Source organism: Zeus faber, assembly GCF_960531495.2.
Source record: "Zeus faber genome assembly, chromosome: 20".
NCBI lineage: Eukaryota > Metazoa > Chordata > Actinopteri > Zeiformes > Zeidae > Zeus > Zeus faber.
This window is the reverse complement of record NC_137207.1, coordinates 4530564-4554035: the sequence shown is the minus strand read 5'-3', so window position 1 is coordinate 4554035 and position 23472 is coordinate 4530564. Positions and strand designations below refer to the sequence as shown.

Here is a 23472-nt window from a genome sequence, read left to right as displayed (position 1 = left end):
AGGAAACCAGGGGGAGGAGAGTGATTCATAACTATATATGTAATGTTAACAATATTAGGTATTTCATTGCACTATTTAGTTACAACGCTCTCTGCAGAATTTCCAAACCATGTGTCTCTCAAACTACTCTTTTCTCCGAATTCTCTGCCTTGCCCTCTTCTCTCATTTGTTGGCACGAATGAGCACACAAGCAACTAAAACAACAAGCTGTTCTTCATTGTAAAGCTCCATTTTTGTTTACTTTTGGCCGAGACACGTGAAAAAGCAGGGTGTAGCAAGTCTCGCGTTTGTGTAGGGTGTAGGGACTGCGCAAAGTGTAGGATTGTAAAATGTGTTAAACTACCTACCACAATTATTTACATCCACAAGACAAAAAAAGACAAGAAAAAGGGTCATTAACATGAGCGGCACAGGGACGTTAGGATTTTGAAAGCTGTGTAGTCTGAGTGTGGCACAAAGACTATGGCAAGCTCTCTGCCTACACACCATAGACTAATGATTTTAGAAATGTTCTGAACGTTTTGGCCCAATTCTCTTAGAATATCAGAATATCTTATGTCTCAATGATGTGAAGAATGTGTACACTATAATCTCCCACCAGACCAGCTTGGAGGCCTTGGCCACCTACGTGGAACAGTGGCCATCTAACTGTCTCCCTAGTACCAATGGTCTGGTGTATCTTGTTGAAGTGGTACTGCCCTTAAACTAATCTGTTTTCAGAGACTTGTAAAATCTACAATCTAAAGTGGAGATGGAGAGGCTATGGAGAGAACAAATGCTCCTATTTATCTCTTATTATTAAATTAATATCTGAAAACAATATATAACTCAATCCAGCCATTTTCTGTCCGGCATTCTCTAAATTTGGGGGTACTTGGATGACAATTTTGCCTTATATACAGACACCCAGGGGGAACTGCTGGATGTCATTTCTTTCCAAACGCCATGGTTGAACATATAAGTTTCGACATTGAATAGAATTTGTTTCAAAACAGCTTTCTGAGGAGTGGATAGTATCCATCAATACTATTAATCAGTGGTGTAGTGCAGGGTATACGCACACAGGTATATGGCGTATACCTTCTTCTTTTTCAGTCGGCATTGTATTAATCTGAATCCGCTCTGATGCGCATCATTTAGTAGTGTTCTGCAATAGCCAAGCACATGAGTGGCTAATCCAATCGGGTTGGGTTCTGGTGGTCAGTTGCTGGTAGACCTGGGAAGCCTTCTACACCAGACTACTACTGGTCTCATGGTTAAGCTTATATTGTTGTGTTTATTATTGGTGCTGACACCAGCATTTTGAATTCCACTGTGGATGAACTCCGTGTATTGACGCAGGTTTTTTGCTGCAGGACCTATAACTGGATGAATAAATGATGAATTGCGAGCGGTTGGACAATGATGCTGCAAAACTAAATAAAATAAATCTATCCATTCCCGCGCAAATGAACGTTCCCTTAAAAACACCCATGAAAGAGATTATCTTCACAGTGGCTAATTATGTATTTGTCTTACCCTATACTCTGTGGGCCAGTATTGATTGATTGTTCTTCTGTGGCTAATGTTAATTCCATAATGAGCCTTACTCCCTGAAGTCAAGTAGCAGAAGTTAAGTTTTTGGGTGAACTAAATGTGCAAGAGCAGTCTTATATGTCACTGTTTATAACATAGGCTGTTTATCCTTTGCTGGATGGGCCGCTTAAAAAAATGAATAAATTAAAAAACTTGCACCACTGCTTTTAATCAAGGGTCAGCCTGAAAGCCAATTCAACCATATTCAAAAGATCTCTAGCTCAATACATGTGATCAAAAACAAGCTGCATACTTCAAAGGAGAATTGCAATTATAAATTTGGACATAAATTCTGGCAGCACATGCCCCCGTGATGGCTGCTTCGGAGTGGAAGGGCTCAGTCAGTACTCTAAATTCCACTAGCAGAGTATACAGTAATTCAAAAACTGGTATTGACAAATTGAAATGCCTAACGAAAGCAATCCATCACAAAATCAGCAAGCAAAACATTAGCCTGACAAAGAAACTTTAAACAAAACTGAGACCAAACCAGATCATCGGCATGATTCTGCAGGACCAAATATACTGCAGGCAAAATACTGAAAGAGAGATACCATACCAGGCACCACAGTGTAGAGTGTACCTGTGTTAACAAGGTAACTACACCAGACAGCACTTTGTGTTTGGATTAAACTTATATTAAGAGCTATGTTGTATTTTCGTTGCTCTTCACCCAGATAATAAGGGAGGGTGATATGGTTTGTAAAGTAAATGTCAGATAAACTGCTAAGATAACTGCATGATGGAAAAGGGGTGAGGTGGGGTGGTTCTGACGAGCATAGAGAGAGCTAAGTAGCTAGTCATCCTTTTATTCTCTATTTCAATGACTAAGTAACATGGACTTGGGCATGTCATTAAAAGGAAGAAAATAAGTCATGTCTGAAATTTAAAAAAAACAACTACTATTCAATCTACTAAAAAATCATTTAGATGGTATATAGATATACAAGTGTGTGTGACATTTTTCTCACCAGGAGGAGATGGGTAGTGATTATTTATATGCACCTAATATGTTTTTGGGAAGTCTCTCTCTGTAAGAAAAATAGGGAATACTTCCAAAATAATTATCATGGGGCCCTTCAATCAAATATGACCATTATATAAAAATCTTCACCCTCTGAATTGTACGGAAGGTTGGTCATCGTTAACATCTAAAATTAGTCTCACGTCTTTAATTTAGTACAAATCTGATCTGATCAAACCATGCCCTCGGGTCACAGGATTGGTTAGCTACCAAAACTGAATTGGAAAAAAACCCTGTTTTTCAACATCATGCACTTACTACTGGAATGTAAGTTGTCCTCAGTTGGCACAAGCCATCATCGCTGTCGAGATGCTTTGTTTCTTTGTTGGAATAGACAACATTGGACTGCCACAAACAATCCTATTTTTGCTATTTCTCTCTCCATGTTCAAATTTTTCTTAAACCTTTCTCAAGACTTTCAAGACTGCCGTGAGGGACAAAACACGGACCAATTTGCTGTTGATGTCAGGAGCATAATCTATGCGTGTCACCTTCATTTCGTTCTGATTTTTTCCCAAGCGTTGAGGTAACTTGAAATTAATGGGAAAACAGAACAACAGTGCATGACGGCAAGTTCCCGAGACGTCCCACAAGGTCTTGAGTGCTTGCCATCATAAAAAGCGGCACGGCGTCACCTTTGTAAAGGATAGTGTCACGCTATATATTACGACAAAAAGGTGTATTGCGAGGCGCAATTCATATATATGTATGTTTCCACCAATCATGTGGGGTGGGGATCTGTTAGCACCCGTTACATGGAATGAGTCTCCACTGGAAACAACCTGACCAGCAAAACCAGAACAATAACATGCTCATTGAAATATGACAGGGTTGACTATCGATTGCCGGAGACGAAAATAAAAAAGATCGGCCAGCACTGATAAATTCAACTTTTCCGGTAGCTGGTGGGAAGACGAACTAAAACATCCTGTCCCGTTACCAACCTTCTAGACAAAGATTCTGTAAAGGCTTCCAATCGTCAACGCCATGTAGACCGGCCACTGCAGAAATACACTTATTAAAATCCTCATCCGTACTCTCCATCTTGCCACTCGCAAAGGAGTTTCTCTTGGGTATGATACCCCCGCAACACGCCGGAAATGGGGCGGGACTTAAAACCTAGGTTGGCCCCTTTCCAATCTCTGGTTTCCGCCGTAAACTTGGAGGGGCATCCCACCAGAAGTCCTTGAAAAGGACCTCCAGTAAAGGATTGCTGGGATCCGAGATTACCCTTTATGTAGTGAGTCACCACTCCCTGCATCTGTGCATTAGCACCTGTGAGACCAATAAAACGATGATTCTATTCTATGAAATAGAATCTGTTCAAAACTAAGCTCCAACTCACGCAATACCATTTACAAAGGCAGAGATATTGTACTCTTTTCTTCCTGTACTTCAGTTTCCTCCCGTAAAAATTAAGCGATATCCTCAAATAGTCGGATGTTCACTCTTCAAGTTGGAGTCATGAAATGAGGCATGAGCCTGTCGGATTGAATGAGCTTCATTAAAAGCCTTTCAGAAATGGACGGCTGAGTGGATAGAGCTTGGATGGAGGTTCCCTGGTCTCCTTATTAACAAGCAAAGGTAAACTGTTACAGAGCAAAATGAGAATGGGCATCTGACCAGCCCCTGCACGCACACACACACACACACACACACACAGATAATCACGGCAGACATACAATCATCTGTGTAAACACAGTATTATGTCATTAATATAAGCAGTGTGGGAGGTAAATAATTTGTGGGCTTAACAGGGCGCTGCTGTTCTGTACACAGATACTGTGCATATGTTTATTGAAGCACACACACACGGTACATTTACAAAGACACTGACGCTCATACGGGTAGTGGCTACACATTAATTCAAGCAGGCTCAGCAAATAACCACAAATATGTCTTTCAAAAATTCATCCATAATACGGCATAACAGTGGAATTGGTATGCATCTGAAACAATTGAGTATTGGATGGGATATGAATCATATGGCAACACCTGCTCACTCTGGATGGCCTGAGGCATATTGCTGTCTGTACTCAGCGGGGCTGTTCCAGATACCACTACCATTCATGCGCGCACACACACACACACACACACACACACACACACACACACACACACACACACACACAGAAATAGCTGTCTCCTCCCATGGCAGTATGTGAGAGGCAGGCTCATTTGCCAACCTAGCGGTAAGCCAGTTGCTTGCTGTGAGTCTAAATGTACACACACACACACACACACACACACACACACACACACACACACACACACACACACACACACACACACACACACACACACACACACACACACACACACACACATGCTGTCAATCAGAAGTAACTTCCAGTCTATTTCTGCTCCCTCAGAAAAGAAAGATTCAAACACACTTGTGCGCACACACACACACAGATAACTTACCATGCGCATCGCGGTAGTAGGCGTGTGTGACGCTGCGAAAGCGCTCCTGTCCAGCCGTATCCCAAATCTGTGTCAGGAGAGCCAAAATCAATTGTTAAAAAGCACCTTCTGTATTAGTAGCAGTCACCTGCCCATATTGAGTTGAACATAGTTAACATAGTCAACTGTACTAGTGTTACTATTTCAATGCTTTTATTATTCAACTTTGTCTTAATATTGCACTCATAGAAAGTTTGGGGAGCCCATCCCACCCGGTTGGTGGTTGAAGTCCTGCTGTTGTGTTCCGATAAGTAATAATGATTAAAAAATGATTTGCTGAGGAATGATCGTGATCCTTAAGTCGAAATTGATGACCAAAATCTGAAATTTGTATAATATTTACCTATTTTTCTGAAATCAATTTTTCTTGTTTGCTTTTCAAGATTCAAAATTGACGATTCAAGATTCAAGAGGTTTATTTGTCACATACATATACATACGTTCACACAGTGTATATATATATGCAGTGAAATGTCTTTGCAGCGCATCTGGAGATTATGCACAATAGTTTCCAAACCGAACATAATAGCTAACCTAATTCTTACCTAGCTAACTAGTTGAAACTAAGTGATTTCTAAAACGTAATTCAGTTAGTGAATAGAATAACATAAATAAAATAAAAATAATATAAGACTCAAAAAGAGAATACAAAGTGGGGGTACAAAATAGAAGGGAATAGAGTTATGTATATGGGATAGGCTATTTGTATACACAGATATGTGCAGTAAAGTGCATGTGAATAAAGTATTATACTCTATAATAGAGTATTTGGCTTTGCTTTTATTGTTAATATTTGATGACCTTCTATTATGTAAAGCACTTTGAATTGGATGTCATCTATGAAAGGTGCTACACAAATAATGTTTTTTATTATTATTACTCCCTATTAACCTCTGTTCATATGTGTACATGTGTACATATGATTAATTCTTTTATTTTTTGACCTGCACTGTTTTCTCAACTTCTGCTGCTGTAACAACCAAATTTCCCAATCAATAAAAAGTTATCTTATCTTATATCAAAATGCATCAACTGAAGATTGACTATTGTAACATACGGTAGACGGTCAGAGAGCCTGGCACTGTCCGGGCAGATGAGGATTATCCGTCACCAGTTGAACAGAGCCCGTCATTATCTCTGCATTGCATACGACCAGGCATCATGGTGGTGGGCATTAGAAAGATAACAGAGCTTTCAGACTGGTGGAGCAGAACTATTTACATTTTTATCTCAAATAGAGGGATCCTTTGTTCTATGGACTATTCTTCTATTGATAATTCCACCCGGCACACTCTCTTCTCTTTCCTTTATCCATGTAAAAGTGGAAATTGTATGTTTTTGCACAAATGATAGAAAGACTATATACAGAGAGCGCTGGTGGCAGAGCGAGATACAAAATAATATTTTCCAAGGCCCCTTTAAAGAAACAAGAGGTGAGAAAAAAATAATGACTTCAGTGTTTACTTTCATATATGCGTTTTGGAACATACATTTTTATCGTGTTAATATAGCGTTCAAGGTTTTTTCCAAGAGAATAATCTAGAGTGATATTGTTTTGTCACCGAAATGCGATTTTGTAGCCATGGTTGACAAAATGCAACACAATAGAAGAGCACTGCAACTTTGCACTGTTGACAGCATGGATCTCACACACCGTCTGGTATTTATCATCTGGCTTTATCATGTAACATGTAATATTTCACCATTTAATTCACCATTGCCTTTCCCTTGAGATTGCTTTGCTTACAGCACCGATAGAAGTTTGATAGGTGAGTCATAATTCGATAATTATACATGGCATACATACATATTAAACAGCAAATAAAACCCTATCTCAGATTCATGAAAACTTTATTTTCTCTTTAAACAGAAAGAAGTTGGATGTCACTGTTTTTCTAAACACAGGCCATTTAAGACCAGGTCTTGATAAAAAAACAAAAAACTACTGTACTTAAAGAAGTCAAACCTAGACTAGATTATAATAGAAACAACCCTATTTCAGATTTGTGAAACCTTTATTATATTTGTGCAAACAAGAAAGAGGTGGATTTCACTGTATTTTTTCGACTACTTATAGAACTAAACTAACGGAAATAAGTTGAAATCTAAAATAAAAACACACAGGAACCGTAAATATCATGACTGATTATATAAATAGGTTATAAATATGTTATTATAGGCCAGGCTTAAAATGAAATACTCATTTTTATTCAGTTTCTCTATCCACCAAGGGGTTCTTGGACTGAAAAGGTTTGAAGCACTGTTCATCGTAAAAAAAAGAGGAAAACTAGACGAATGCGGGCTACAAAAAGACCATTAATAGCTGATGGGGCATCGGAACTCAAGGGGAACGCCGGTGTTGCAATCACAACACGGGGCTGCGCAAGCATGTGAATGAAAACAAATTAGAAACATCCCTGACGAAGTTAATAAAAAAATAAAATCACTACAATTTTTATTAATTACAGCATAAATTACTAATTAATACTGGGGAAATACATGTGTGGAGTGTGTGTTCAAAGAGCGAAACGATGGATTTGCTTTTCATCTGTGAGTTTGTGTGTACACTGCATCCGGAAAGTGTTCACACCCCTTTACTTTCCCCACATTTTGTTATGTTACAGCCTTATTCCAAAATGGATTAAATTCATTTTTTAATGATGACAAAGCAAAAAACATTTTTTTTAATTTTTGCAAATGTATTAAATATAAAAAACTGAAATATCGCATGTACATAATATTCACACCCTTTACTCAGTACTTTGTTGAAGAACCTTTGGCAGTGATGACAGCCTTCTCTGGAATTATGCTACAAGCTTGGCACACCTGTATTTGGGGTATTTCTCCCATTCTTCTCTGCAGATCCTCTCAAGCTCTGTCAGGTTAGATGGGGAGCGTCGCTGCACAGCTATTTTCAGGTCTTTCCAGAGATGTTCAATCGGGTTCAAGTCTGGGCTCTGGCTGGGCGACTCGAGGACATTCACAGACTTGTCCCGAAGCCACTCCTTCGTTGTCTTGGCTGTGTGCTTAGGGTCGTTGTCCTGTTGGAAGGTAAACCTTTGCCCCAGTCTGAGGTCCTGAGCGCTCTGGAGCAGGTTTCCATTAAGGATCTCTCTGTACTTTGCTCCGTTCATATTTCCCTCGATCCTGACTAGTCTCCCAGTTCCTGCCGCTGAAAAACATCCCCACAGCATGATGCTGTCACCACCATGCTTCACCGTAGGGATGGTATTAGCCAGTTGATGAGGTGCCTGGTTTTCTCCAGATGTGACACTTGGCATTCAGGCCCAAGAGTTCAATCAATCAGTCAATCTTGGTTTCATCAGACCAGAGAATCTTGTTTCTCATGGTCTGACAGTCCTTAAGGTGCCTTCTGGCAAACTCCAAGCGGGCTGTCATGTGCCTTTTACTGAGTAGAGGCTTCCGTCTGGCCACTTTACCATAAGGGCCTGATTGGTGGAGTGCTGCAGAGATGGTTGTCCTACTGGAATGTTCTCCCATCTCCACAGAGAAACGCTGGAGCTCTGTCAGAGTGACCATCGGGTTCTTGGTCACCTTCCTGACCAAGGCCATTTTGCCCCGATTGCTCAGTTTGGCTGGGCGGCCAGCTCTAGGTAGAGGGCTGGTGGTTTCAAACTTTTTCCATTTACGTATGATGGAGACCACTGTGTTCTTCGGGACCTTCAATGCTGCAGAATTTTTTTTGTACCCTTCCCCAGATCTGTGCTTCGATACAATCCTGTCTCAGATGTCTACAGACAATTCCTTTGACTTCATGGCTTGGTTTTTGCTTTGACATGCACTGTCAACAGTAGGACCTTATAGAGAGGTGTGTGGCTTTCCAAGTCATGTCCAATCAATTGAATTTACTACAAGTGAACTCCAATCAAGTTGTAGAAACATCTCAAGGATGATCAGTGGAAACAGGATGCACTTGAGCTCAATTTTGAGTGTCATAGTAAAGGGTGTGAATACATACAGTATGTACATGCGATATTTCAGTTTTTTATTTTTAATACATTTGCAAAAATTTCTTAAAAGCCTTTTTCACTTTGTCATTATGGGGTATTGTGTGTAGATTGATGAGAAAAAAAGGAATTTAATCAATTTTGGAATAAGTCTGTAACATAACAACATGTGGGGAATGTGAAGGGGTGTGAATACTTTCCGGATGCACTGTATGTATGTGTGCGTGTTTGTGTGTGTGTGTGGAGAAGGGAAACAGATAAAGATGAGGACGAGTCTGGTAGAGATTTGTCTGCCTGTATCTATCTCCTGTGATGTCAGCATGCTGGGCATACAACAAAGAGTATTTGTATGCCATTGCATCAAGGACAGAGTTAGTCTGGAAGTGGAGTTCAAGTTCTCAAACTGCAATGCAACTCTTTATTAATTATTAAATCATCAAGAACCGCCGCAATAATTATGTCCTGTGGATGAACTATAGGATGACAAGAGCACAGTTTTTGGTGAGAGAGAACCACCACAAATCCCCCCTCTTTGGAGAACTGTTTATCATGTTTGGGTCTATAAACAACATCTGATCAGTACTCCAAGAGGGGGACATTCACCACGTGTGGGACAATTAAACATGCAGCCATTGGGTGTCTACGCAGCTGCAGAGGTCGGGGGGGCTTCGGGGACATTTCCACTGCTTGGAGGCGCCACGACATAATACCAACCTTATACACCAGAAACAATTGCGAAAAGCCCTGTACACTCACCGGTGGACACCTTAAACACACACACACACACACACACACACACACACACACACACACACACACACACACACACACACACACACACACACACATAACCAGGAGGGTGCCACCAGGAGGCTGCTGGGGTGCATTCGAGCAGGTGTGGTGGTGTGTGTATGTTTGTGTGTGATGGGACCACCTGTGTGTGTGTGTGTGTGTGTGTGTGTGTGTGTGTGTGTGTGTGTGTGTGTGTGTGTGTGTCGCCCTCTGTTCTGTAGTCCGGCTGGGGGCCCCCAGCGCCCGGCCGCATGCTCGGCGGCTAGGGGCTGACCAGGGGCCTGATGGGGGCGCGGAGCTGCCCGACATGACGGCGGTGCATGGTGGATGCTCTGCGCCCTTGGCTGATCACTGTTGGGTGTTGGTTGGGTGCCACCAGGTACGGGAGGTGGGCGCACTGGGGCGTTGTTGGGTCTGGGGGGAGGGGGTCTTCGTGGTTGCTCCCCGGCCTGCTGCGCCCCTGGATCGATCCCGTTGCGACTCGCCATCTCTCCCAGTGCCAAAACTCATAATCAGCACATACACCACACAATAGGCTGAGGGCTTGCGGGATTTGCTGCGACCTGGCGGGGCTGCGGAGAGCTCCGCCGGGTGCCTTCCGGGGCACCTGGGGGACTGCTTGCCGTTGTGGCTGTGGGTTGGGGTGTGGGGGGCGGCTATTGGCCTTTTGCTTCTGCGGCGCGGCTTCTCTGCAGCGGGTGCCCCGGGTGCTGGGGGTGGCGGATGGCCTGTATACCTGGCGGGCTGCCGGGGGGGCGGTGTAACAACGAGGTGCCCCGTGCTGGGCACACGCTGCTATGTGTATGGGCACTTGGCACTCATGCCAGGCGGGTTGTCTGGTCGGCTGCGGTGGGGCGGGCCTCCCCCTTGTGCGGGGCGTGGGTGGGCGTGGGGGTCCTGCCGGCTCGCCCGTGGGGCGGGCGGCTCGGGTGGGGTGTCGGTCTGTCGCTGTGGGGCCGTGATCCCAGCCCACGGTCCGTGCCTTGAGCCCATGGCCCGGGTTCTATGCCGGCGGCTGCGTCTTGTGCCTGCACCCTGGTCATGCTTCTCGGGACTGGGCGTGGGGGTTGCTCCACGGCCCTCTGGCTTCTCTGGGGGCCCAGGGGTTTTCTGTGGCCGCAGGGCAGGGTACCCTGGGATTTCCTGCAGGCAAGGGGTGTCCACGGGGCTGTGGAATCCGGGGGGATCAAAGCCCCTTCCCCTGCTTGGAGGCGCCGCGACATAATACCGACCTTCTACACCAGTACCGATGGGGATAAGTCATGTACACTCACTGGTGGACATCTACACACACACACACACACACACACACACACACACACACACACACACACACACACACACACACACACACACACACACACACACACACACACACACACACACACCTGCTTCAAGTGCACCCCAGCACCCTCCTGGTTGCATTCCTCTCCTTTCCTCCCTCATTTGCTGCCATAATTATGACAGGAAGAGACCACGTGACCAGTTGTAGTTCCAGTTTTCCTGGACCTAATTCACTGTTTTTCAATACATGTTGTCATCCAATGTTTATGCTTTTGTGTAAATGTTGTTTGTTTCTATGTTTATTTGTCTCACCGTGGTGATTCTCCCCCTCTTGAAGTAGTGATCAGTTGTTAATAGACCCAAACATGATAAATAGTTCTCCAAAGAGGGGGGTTGGTGGTGGCTCTCCATAACCAAAAAATGTGCTCTTGTCATTCTACAGGTTGTCCACAGGACAGAGATATTGCAGCAATTCTTGATGATTTAAGAATTAATAAAGAGTTGCATTGCAGGTTGAGAACTCCACTTGCAGACTAACTCTGTCCTGAATGCAATGGCATACAAATACTCTGTGTTGTATGCCCAGCATGCTGACAGCACAGGTTAATAAATAAATAAATAACTAAATAAATAAAATAAAATCATAATTTATGAGGTTAAAACTAATCGGCCTGTGATCAGAGATAAGAAAATGGTGGATTTCAGTGGCCTGAAGTCTTTATAGAATTCCACTTGGTAGCCATCGATCCAGGTGATTTATTGTTGGGCATAGAGAAGAGAGCTTTCCTGAGTTCTCCTAGAGCAAGTGGTTGATCTAATGCGCACTAACCTTTACAGCTGTCTACAGAGTCTGTCTTCTTTCTTTTATCCGATTTATTGTGGTCCTGATCATCTTCCATGAAGATGATTAGGATGATCATGATGAAAAAAATCGATATAATCCTCGAGGTCCTCCACTTTGGATACAGTGTTCCTTTTTATATATATATATATATATATATATATATATATATATATATATATATATATATAAATATATATATAGATAGATAGATAGATAGATAGATAGATAGATAGATAGATAGATAGATAGATAGATGGATAAATATTTTTTGCAATTCGCTTTGTTATTTGTCTGAGTTGGAGTGGATTGTCTGTGTTTTAGTCAGTGTAGCAGGGCGCCGCCATGTTCAATCTGTACTCACTTCCATTTTCTTGCAAGATCATAGCATGCTCCTGTCTCCTCCATGTATCTATCTCTTCTCTTCCTCCTCTTCCCCGCATACATGATAATCTAATGGGAAGGTCTGTTATTCCCCTTGGTGTCTTCAGCCTGGCCGACCGGCAGGCTAATTGACTGATAGAGATTAAGGAGGACCTCGTTAAATTCTCTTTTCATCTGTGTCCCAACGCCGCCAGCGATGAAGATTTATGGCCCATATTTATGCCATGAGAAACAGATTGTGCTGTTTTGAATTTATATATTTTATTAAAAGAAAACTGTGTGCAAAATTAAATCAAATGAAGCGGACCAGAAACGATAGAGAGGACAGGTATGCGCAGAGATGAACGTTAATCTTCTTACCTGAAGCTTGACCTTCAGCGTGTCGAGGCTCAGAACTTTATTCTGTGAAAACAACATGTAAGATTGTAAGTTTACTTCAATAGGCAAATAGAATAAGAGACAAATCTATATGTCCCTGACTGTTTAATGTTTTGTCCACAAAATAGGACTTTGAATTGAATACAGATACTGTTGAATACTCTTGCAGCGTGGATGTCACACACTGGCTGTGGTGGACACCATCCATGGTGGACGGCTTATCACAGTGACTCTAACATGGAATGTGTCTCAGGTTCAAACCATTGATTCATAGCAGGAAAAAAACTTTTTAATATTATTCTCTTTCAAAAGAACATAATTACCACAGTGAAACAGACTACTTCCACCCTATGGAAAGTCTAACATTAACTTCTACATGTGGAACATTTTTCACGACAACTGCAGCTGCCTGATAGACATTGATGACATTTCTAACTGAGACACGAGAAATGAGGTTGACTGTGTCATCTGGCTACAGCAGTGATTCTCAAAGTGGGGACTGTGGCACTTACTGTAGCTAGGGGGTCGGTCCGTTAAAACTTAAATAATTAATAAAATAAAATAAATAAATATTTGTGTCCTTTGGAGGGGGTACGTCTTTACATTTTTCAAAATATGATTTTTTTATGCAATATATATATATATATATATATACACATATATACATATCTCCTATTAGATAAACAAATCCTACCATGTGCACCTCCTCGCAACTGTGCGCGCCTGTCTCTATAGTACATGTCACTTGATTTGAGTTTGATGTTTTGTGTAGCTACAAAGTTACTTGTTAATTTAATTGATGTTAATTGAACTGAATACATAGTTTTTATATTCTGTATTTTCAAATGGTGCAATACTTATATTTGTGATACATTTTCCTTGAATATTTTAGCACATGTAGTAGTGTGAGAAATGGGCCTGATATAGGCCAGACATACATTAGGTGAAGGGTGTCCTCCGTTTATTTTCTCTCATCCTTAGTTGAAAAAAGTTTAAGAATCTCTGGGCTACAGCATGTAAAGCGTGTACACATCCCACTCTGTATTTTTACATAATGTGCTCCTACTGTATGTACCTCCTTATCCTCACTCACTGCGGAGCACTGTTTATGCTGAAATATACTAAATTACTCTCAGTCGTTTTACTTTTATTAAATTAGGGCTTCAATTTCTTCTGACAGTAAGTGATTATGTTCTGCTATTCTTCAAAGCCTCCACCGTCATCCCTGTCCCCAAAAAGCCAAGGATCACAGGTCTTAATGACTACAGACCCGTCGGTCTGACCTCTATGATGATGAAGACTTCTGAACGCCTGAAGTCTATCACCCCCTCGACTCTCCTGGCACCTATGCCAGCATCCCGTTTGTGGACTTCACCTCCAGCTCCACATTCAACACTATCAGCCCAGCTCTTCTCCAGGCCAAGCTCCTCCACTTACAGCTGGATCAGGTGGACTTGGCATACAACACAGGGGTATTGGTATGCCTTTACATAAAAAATTCTCAACCTGCAATGCCACTCTTTATTAATCATCAAGAACTGCTTGCAATAACTCTGTCCTATGGATGACGTGTGGGATGACAGGAGCCCAGATTTTTTTGTTATACAAGACTGCCACCAATCTCCCTCTTCCTCTCTCCCGAAAAATGATCTTACAATGTTTTGATCTATAAATATCTAATCATTATTACTTCTCCAAGAGGGGAAGAGAGAAAAACCACGGGTGAGACAAACATAGAAACAAAAGATATGTACTTGACAAAAGATAATTAATTATGTAGACGAAAATTGGAACAGAAATTACAGCACAAAGCCTCTTCCTGTGATAGCTAGGACAGTAAAGGAAGAATGAGAGAAGGATGTAACCAGGAGGGTTTTTGGGGGCATGTTCAAGGCAGATGCTAGTAGTATGTGTGTGCCTGTGATGAGTCTTTGTGTGTGTGTGTGTGTGTGTGTGTGTGTGTGTGTGTGTTCACCGGTGAATGCACACAACTTGTTCCAATGAGTTCTGGTGTATGGGGTCAGAGTTATATCTTAGCTCGTCTTAGCAGTGACAAAGGCCATGCAGCCACCCAAGAGTCCCGCAGCCATCTAGACACCCTATGACCTCAAGAAAGCTCAGCGGCCACAGCCACAGAAGACCCCCCGACCCATCAAGAAACCCATTCATGACCCCGAGGTGCACAAAGGGCGCAGACAACAAGCCAGGAGCCTGGCCCTGCAGCTGCCAGACTTGCAGCTGCCAGACTGACATCCCGCCAGGACCGCCGATGCCAACACCCCATACAGAGGCGAGGCCCACCATACCATAAGAGATGCGCCACCCAGGCACAAGCCCTGAGCACAACCATGTAGTCGAGTGCACATGGCGAGGGGCACCCCAACATCAACCCACCTGGGGTGAACTGTGCCCTGCCATCGCCTGCAGACAGCCAGATTTACAGCTCCTCACGACCGCCAACCCCCGGAGGACCCGTGGCGGAGAGGCTGCGGAGCGGGAGCAAGGCCGACCGCCGGTTCCTGCACCGCAACCTACATCCACGACAGCAAGCAGCCACCAAGGGGCCCTAGAAAGCACCCGGCAATGCTCTCCACAGTCCCGCTGGGTCACAGCAGGCCAGAAACCAATGGGCACCAGGGTCAAGCCACCAAGACCTGAACCCAGCCGGCCAACCACACCCCCACACCAACCCACTAGCGCCCCGCCACCACGGAAGCACCAGGGCTCAATGTGGGCAGACTGAGTGAGCCATCCAACCCCACAAACCCTGGTCTGGTGGTGTGTTGTTTGGAGTAAGATTTGTGTGGGTGTTCTAAGCTAATTTGAGTGGTATTGAAATTGTAGGACAGTCATGAAGCACACCAGGGCAGGCAAGGGCAAGCTGTCCCTCTAATGTACTCATTCTTAATCCTGTCCATTCTTGTCACTCCCAATGAAAATCTCAACATCCTCAACTCTGTCACCTCTAGTTCAGCCACCTGCCTTTTTGTCAGTGCCACCGCCTCTAAACCACACAACAGAGCTGGTCTCACTACCGTCCTGTAGACCTTCCACTTCACTCTTGCTGGAGCCCTTCTGTCACAGGTCACTCTTCTCCACCCACTCCACCCTGCCTGTACTCTCTTCTTCACGTCTCTCCCGCACGCTCCGCTGCTTTGGATGGTTGACTCCAAGTACTTGAACTTATCCGCCTTCTCCACCTCCACTCCTTGCATTCTCAGCTTTTCGTCGCCCTCCGTCCTATTCAGGCACATGTATTCTGTCTTACTCCTGCTGACATTCATTCCCCTTCTCTCTAATGCATGCCTCCACCTCTCCAGGCTCTCCTCAACCTGCTCCCTACTCTCGCTACAGATCACAATTTCATCCGCAAACATCATAGTCCACAGAGACTCCTGCCTGATTTAATCTGTTAACCTGTCCATCACCATTGCAAACAAGAAAGGGCTCAGAGCTGATCCTTGATGCAATCCCACCTCCACTTTGAATGCCCTCATCACGCCTACTGCACACCTTACTACTGTCTGACTGCCCTCATACATATCCTGTACCACTCTTACGTACTTCTCTGCCACCCCCGACTTCCTCATGCAATAGCGCACTGCCTCTCTCGGCACCCTATCATATGCTTTCTCTAAATCCACGAAGACACCCTGCAACTCCCTCTGACCTTCCCTGTACTTTTCCAGGGAAAAGCAAACATTGCATCTGTAGCACTCTTTTCTGGCATGAAACCATAGTGCTGCTCACTGATCACCACCTCTCCTCTTAACCTAGCCTTCACTACCCTTTCCCATAGCTTCATGCTGTGGCTGATCAACTTTTCCCCCTGTAGTTACTACAGCTCTGTACATCTCCCTTATTCTTGAAGATGGGTACCAGTACACTTCTTCTCCACTTCCAAGGTATGTTATCTGGGCCAATTGCCTTTCCACTCTTCATCTTCTTTAATGCTGTTCTCACCTCATCCTTGCTTATTTGCTGCACTTCTTCCACTTCCACTATCTCCACATCATCCACTCTTCTCTCCCTCTCATTTTCTTCATTCATCAACTCCTCAAAGTACTCATTCCACCTTCTCAACACACTCTCCTCACTAGTCAGCACATTCCCATCATTATTCTTCATCACCCTAACCTGCTATACATCCTTCCCAGCTCGGTCCCTTTGTCTTGCCAATCGGTACAAGTCCTTTTCTCCTTCCTTACTGTCCAACCTCTCATATAACTCGTCGTACGCCTTTTTCTTTGCCACTTCTCTTTTCGCCTTGCGCCGCATCAGCTTGTACTCCTCTCTACTTTCTTCATCTCTCTGACTATCCCATTTCTTCTTCGCCAACCTCTTCTGCTCTATGCTCGCTATGCCTGTGCTTCCTCATTCCACCACCAAAAGTCCTTGTCTTCCTTCCATTATACACAGAGTACCTTCTTGGCCGTCTCCCTCACCACTTCTGCAGTTGTTTCCCAGTCATCTGGTAACCATTCATTTCCACCTATTGCCTGCCTTACCTCTTCCCTAAATTGCATGCAACACTTTTTTTTTCAACTTCCACCATTTTATCTTTGGTTCTTCTTTCACTTTCTTCCTCTTCTTGGCCTCCAGAGTCATCCTACAGACCACCATCCGATGCTGCCTAGCACCACACTCCCCTACCACCACTTTGCAGTTACAAATTTCTGATTGCACCTCCTGCATAAGATGCAGTCCAACTGTGTGCACCTTCCTTCACTCTTGAATGTCACCCTGTGTTCCTCCCTCTTATTGAAATACGTATTGACAACAGCCAATTCCATCCTTTTGGTGAAATCCACCACCATCTGTCCTTCCACATTCCTCTCCTTGACACCATACCTACCCATCGCCTTCTCGTCACCTACAGTATGTCTCTGATCCCTTCGCCAACATGCCCATTGAGATCTGCTCCAACGACCACTCTCTCTCCCTTGGGGACAGTCTCCACCACTACATCCAACTCACAAAATAATTATTCTCTCTCGTGCTCTGGCGGGTTATCTCCCAAATAGGAGCCTTTCTGTGTGGAGTTTGCATGTTCTCCCCGTGCTCACATGGGGTTTCCTCTACCTCACGTCAGTAAGGACCCCCACCAAAAACAGGCACCCATCATCGTCTGACCAGCGATGGACACTTATCACCCCCGGTCCCCGGGCGCGTCCACGTATGCTGCCCACTGCTCCTGGCTGTGCCCCCGGAGGAAGGACAAGCCAGGATGGGTCAAATGCAGAGGATCCATTTCACCGGCCACCATCAAAGCATGTGCGTGTGTGTGTGTGTGTGCAAGCATGTGTTGTAGTGTGGTGTGTTGTGTGACAAATAAAGACTGTTTCTTCTTCTTCTTTTTCTTTTTCTTCCGTCTCACACCCAACTTGGGGAGCATATGCACTGACCACATTCATTATCACCCCATCAATTTCCAGCTGCATGCTCATCACTCTGTCCGACACTCTTGTCACCTCCAAAAGACTCTTGACATATTCTTCCTTCAAGACTATCTCTACCCCATTTCTCCTGCCATCCACTCCATGATAGAACAGTTTGTACGCGGCTCTGATACTCCTGGTTTTACTCCCCTTCCACCTGGTCTCTTGTACACATAGTACATCTACCTTCCTTCTTTCCATCATGTCAGCCAGCTCTCTCTTTACCCTTCATAGTGCCAACGTTCAAAGTTCCTACTCTCAACTCTACTCTCCTACCCTTCTTCCTCTCCTGCTGTCATGCTTTTTTCTACTCCTGCATCATAATTAAGGGTTCTTTGCAAAAAAATGATCTTGATGTCAGAATTTCATCATATAATTATAGGAAAACTGCAAGGTTTTACTTTTGTTGTTTAAATATGAGTGAAATATACACTTCTCACTTCTGCTAATTGATTTTGCAAAATGTAGTGGTAACAAATTGGCTTCATGGCAGCATAGAATATCCCATAAGGTCATGTGGCCAGTGACAGTTACATATCGTCAATTTCAGAGATAGAGAGAGAGACAGACAGACAGACAGACAGAGAAAGAAACAGTTTATATCATATATAATTTGGAAAATGTATTATTTTTCCAATTAGGTTCAGAAGTGTTAGGATACTTTCAATTTATGAATTTGTTTCTGAAATATAATTTAACTTGTGGCAATTACCAAGCTCATTTACAAAACCCAAAAATTAGCATCGATTCTATTTTCACTATTTTCTATTTTTTTTATGCTATGGATTATCTTTTACAGGTACTTTGACAGCAACCAGAAGATGGTGCGCTGGGGGATGGTTTTCCACGGATGTGTGGATGGCTTGAGTCGAGCCATAATTTACCTGAACTGTTTGGACAATAACAGAGAATTAAGTGTCCTTTCTTTGTTTGTGGAGGGTGTGGAGTATTTTGGATTGCCGTCAACAGTGAGGTATAATCATGGTATGGAGAATATTATGGTTAGTCGTATTATGCTGGAAAGAAGAGGACTAAATAGACAAAGTGTAATTGCAGGTTTATCCGTCCATAATCAACGCATTGAAAGTCTATAGGCAGAACTCAATAGAGTGGTATCCAGACATTTTATCAGAATTTTCAGTTTTATAGAGTCTGTGAGTGTACTTGACTCACTGAATGACCTTCATTTATTCTGTCTAAATTACATCTTTATGCCTAGAATTAAAAGAGCAACAATAGAGTCAATTAACCGGTGGAACCACCATGGACTCTCTACACTACCCAAACTTCACTTCAGCTCAGGCACACAGGGATAATTAATAATAATTAATAACATAGGGCTAGGTAACACAGCTGTAGACGTCATTTTTCACACAAATAACTTTTATGGTGAAGATAAAGAAGGACCCCTACCTGAATTGCAAACAAATAACAATGTTGTCATCCCTGATATTAATGTTACTATAAATGAGACAACCGTTCAGGCGATTCAACACTTTGATCCACTACAGAATGATGGAAACTACGGTATCGACCTATTTTGTTCACTTTTACATTTCCTTCAGCAAGATCCTGCATGATTGGGATTTTACAATTACTGTAAATACTGTGGAGCAGGTACAAGAGGATGCACTGCCTAGGTGCTAATTGGACAATGGACTGTGAATGGTTGTGTTAAAGTAGCTACACGGTCTGTATGGCCTGGTGTGCTTTTAGTGTCAAAATTGGGGGAAACAGATCCAGAGAGCTAACATACTTCAAGAGCGAAAATAGCCGCACCTCCAAAAAAAACAAGCATTTCAAGGTCCTGGAGTGGCCTAGCCAGTCTCCAGATCTCAACCCCATAGAAAATCTTTGGAGGGAGTTGAAAGTCTGTGTTGCCCAGCGACAGCCCCAAAACATCACTGCTCTAGAGGAGATCTGCATGGAGGAATGGGCCAAAATACCAGAAACAGTGTGTGAAAACCTTGTGAAGACTTACAGAAAAAGTTTGACCTCTGTCATTGCAAACAAAGGGTATATAACAAAGTATTGAGATGAACTTTTGTTATTGACCAAATACTTATTTTCCACCATAATTTGCAAATAAATTCTTTAAAAATCAGACAATGTGATTTTCTGGATTTTTTTTTCTCATTTTGTCTCTCATAGTTGAGGTATACCTATGATGACAATAACAGGCCTCTCTCATCTTTTTAAGTGGGAGAACTTGCACAATTGGTGGCTGACTAAATACTTTTTTGCCCCACTGTACATACCTCCATACATATATGCACTGAAATGTCAAAGCAACGCACCAGGTGATTATGCACAATATGTTCTAGACTGAACCCAATAGCTACCTGATTCCTAAAACGTAATGCAGAAAGTAAATAGAATAATATAAAATAAAATAAAATAAAATAAAATAACTCAAACGTAATGCAGAGTGGGGGTACAAAATAGAAATAAAGGGAATAGACTTATGGATATGGGATAGGCTATTATGTATGTACAGATATGTGCATTAAAGTGGCATGTGAATAAGGTGAGGTAATTCCGTTCGGTGGTTCAGTGGTCAGAGAGATGCCAGCAAGTGTTTGCGAGTGTAAAGTCAGCTCTCTGTGGGAAGCCAGTGCTGTTTAACCCTAACTTCTCTCCCCCTTTCTGTCTGCAGACCGACACGTCGAACAGAGGGCTAGGTGCAGTCTTGTACCAGGAGGTGGAGGGGATCGAGTGTCCGGTGCTGTACCTCAGCCGCAAGATCTCAGAGTGGGAGTTGAGGTACAGCACAGTGGAGAAGGACTGTTTAGCCATCATGTGGGCAGTCGGTTCCCTCCGCTACCACCTCCTGGGGCAAGCTTTCACCCTCTGTTCGAAGCGCACCCCGCTGCAGTGGCTCCACCGCATGAAGGACACAAACGCCGCACAGTTGGCGCACAGGTTGTCAGCAGCCCAGTAGTGGAACGCCATTCCTTCAGCGTCCGAGATGATCATTATTATTATTATCGTCCTCATAATCATCATCATCATCATCATCATTATTATAATATTCATCGATATCAATTGTGATTGATATTTGTGGCCAGCGTACCTTATTGTTCAAGGTGACAATATAAAACTTTCGCCATGTTGGCGCACCACAGCCAGAAATACTCTGTCTCCCTCCCTAAACCCTTACCTGTGAGCAGAGACTCCCAATGGAACCTACTAATAATTTAAATATTTGAAAAGCTAAGATCCAAAGCTTTCCAACCATGCAGTAACACAGGTTTATCAAATCCCTATTGCAAAATATGGTGTACTTTTTAGATACTGTGAGGGAAAAATAATGATCAATGTTAATGAATTATATAATTCTACCACCATGTGATGTCTAAATGCTGAGGCATATGTTCTTTTGGTGACGTCTGACTCTTTCTCGGCAGATCTTACATTCCTGTTTACCATTGTCACAAGTGTTTTAGTCGTTATCTTGTAAAAGGACCATTTGTGTAAACACTCAATGTATGCTTTCTCTGCACCGAAAGTGTTCAATGCTTTTCCTTGTTAAAACATGTTTTCAGCTCTTACTGACAACAACAGCAAATCACATGGCTAGTCTCAGAATGGGACACAACCTCTCATACACTATAAAGGCCTCATCAAGTAAAAAAAAGATAGACTGATCAGAACACTGCTTTGAAGCAGCTCTGTATCTTTCTCTTTATTCTGCCGAATAAATATCTTTAATATTCTCAGTTTTGTTTCCTGGTAGCGGGCAAATTAAGCTCACTGACCACACAGGAGAATTTCTCTAACAATCCCAACTGGATATTAACTGACCACAGGAGCAGCTGAGGAAGATGATCGTCAATATTTGGACATTAATGTGAGGTACCTATACAACCCAAGGTTCTCCTTATATTCACTGTTGCTATAAGCTAAAAATCTCTATCTGCCTGGTAATATAGGAGATGAGTGTTGTTCTTCAAGCGTGTTGGTCAACTAAGCAAGTCTGTAGGAATGGGTGAAAAATTTTTTTTTTTATCCTGGTGAATTCCCTCAGAAGACTGTGAGGAGGGTAAAACACACAATTGGAGTTTTTCATTTGCTAAAAAAGCTTCCTTTGACAACTCCACAATTTAAATAACATACTAGTTATTGAATGTAAAATGTCATCTGTTCCTTAACCAGAAGATTTGAGTTGGCCATTTGGCTTGTTAGATAGATCTTCAATGTTCTTCATCTTGTCAGCTAATTTTTTTTTTCATTTCTTCAGGTGGGAAGCATCTATGCCATCTATTCCTATGCTCCATATCAGCAAACAGGAGCAGAGCTACTTTCAGAACAATCCAGGTGTCAGTTGGTCAACATATCAGAGTATCATTTTGAGTAGAATAATACTAAAGAGAACCTTTTTCACCTGCTGATATATATCTGGGTCTGCAATGTCCTCCAGCATGGGCTTGGCTGTATGGGGACCACCAACTAAGCAGTGAAATAATGTCGTAGAGAAGAATGCGGGAGGAGGGCCTCCATGGATGAGGCTGACAGCAATTGCCTTCCCGGCCAAGAAATAGTGGTTATCTCTAAGTGCTGCAAAGAAAATAAATGTATTGGTGAAAAGAAAACAATAAATGTCCCAGCTACAATCAAAACATTTCTAGAAAAGAGCATTTTACACCTTATGAAAACGCCTCGCAACCAGCTATTACACCTTCGTCAACCTAAAAGTTGGAGGGAGTTGACACACACTGACAGCGTTTTAATTGTCAGTCCCAAGAGCACTGTTGATAGTAACAGCAAGGTAAAATGGATATACAATGGCTATTTCTCGACATCAACAATGCTGATATTATATAATAGTAATAAATGCAGCCCTTTAAATGTGTTGCAAATCACATGAACGTAAAGAATGATTTCAATAATTTCTCAGCAGGACGTACATAATTGTATACAGTCACACTAGAAATGTAGTGAATCTTTGGAATTGGGAAAATATTTGAATTCACCCAGGTTTCTCTGAAATCACACAAAGGTTTTATTGGAATCTGATCACTGTTGAAATATCATACAGCCTAATTACATTACATTTAGCAGACGCTTTTATCCAAAGCGACTTACAATTGTTCAATCACTGACGGACGCAGCCATCAGGAGCAATTAGGGGTTAAGTGTCTTGCGCAAGGACACTACAGCATGCTAGCAGGAGGAGCCTGGGATCGAACTAGCAACCTTTAGATCACTAGACGACCAGCTCTACTGCCTGAGCTACCATCCCCATAATACAGCGCATTATCTAGAAAGGCCAAAAATAGTGTTGAATGAATACTTTCCACAAATACATAAGAATAATAATTTTGA

The 23472-nt window shown here is 42.8% G+C and overlaps 1 protein-coding gene across 1 annotated transcript in view; it reads right to left on the bottom strand.

Annotated features, from left to right (window-relative positions):
• LOC307246021 (ras-related protein Rab-26-like) overlaps positions 1-23472 on the bottom strand; it is a gene marked incomplete at both ends in the record, with an annotated part of 202551 nt that overhangs the window by 44427 nt on the left and 134652 nt on the right. Inside the window, 2 exons of the mRNA XM_080021797.1 lie at positions 5024-5090; positions 12692-12733. Coding sequence (XP_079877923.1) covers positions 5024-5090; positions 12692-12733 — 109 coding nt within the window. The remainder of the gene's footprint in view (positions 1-5023; positions 5091-12691; positions 12734-23472) is intronic.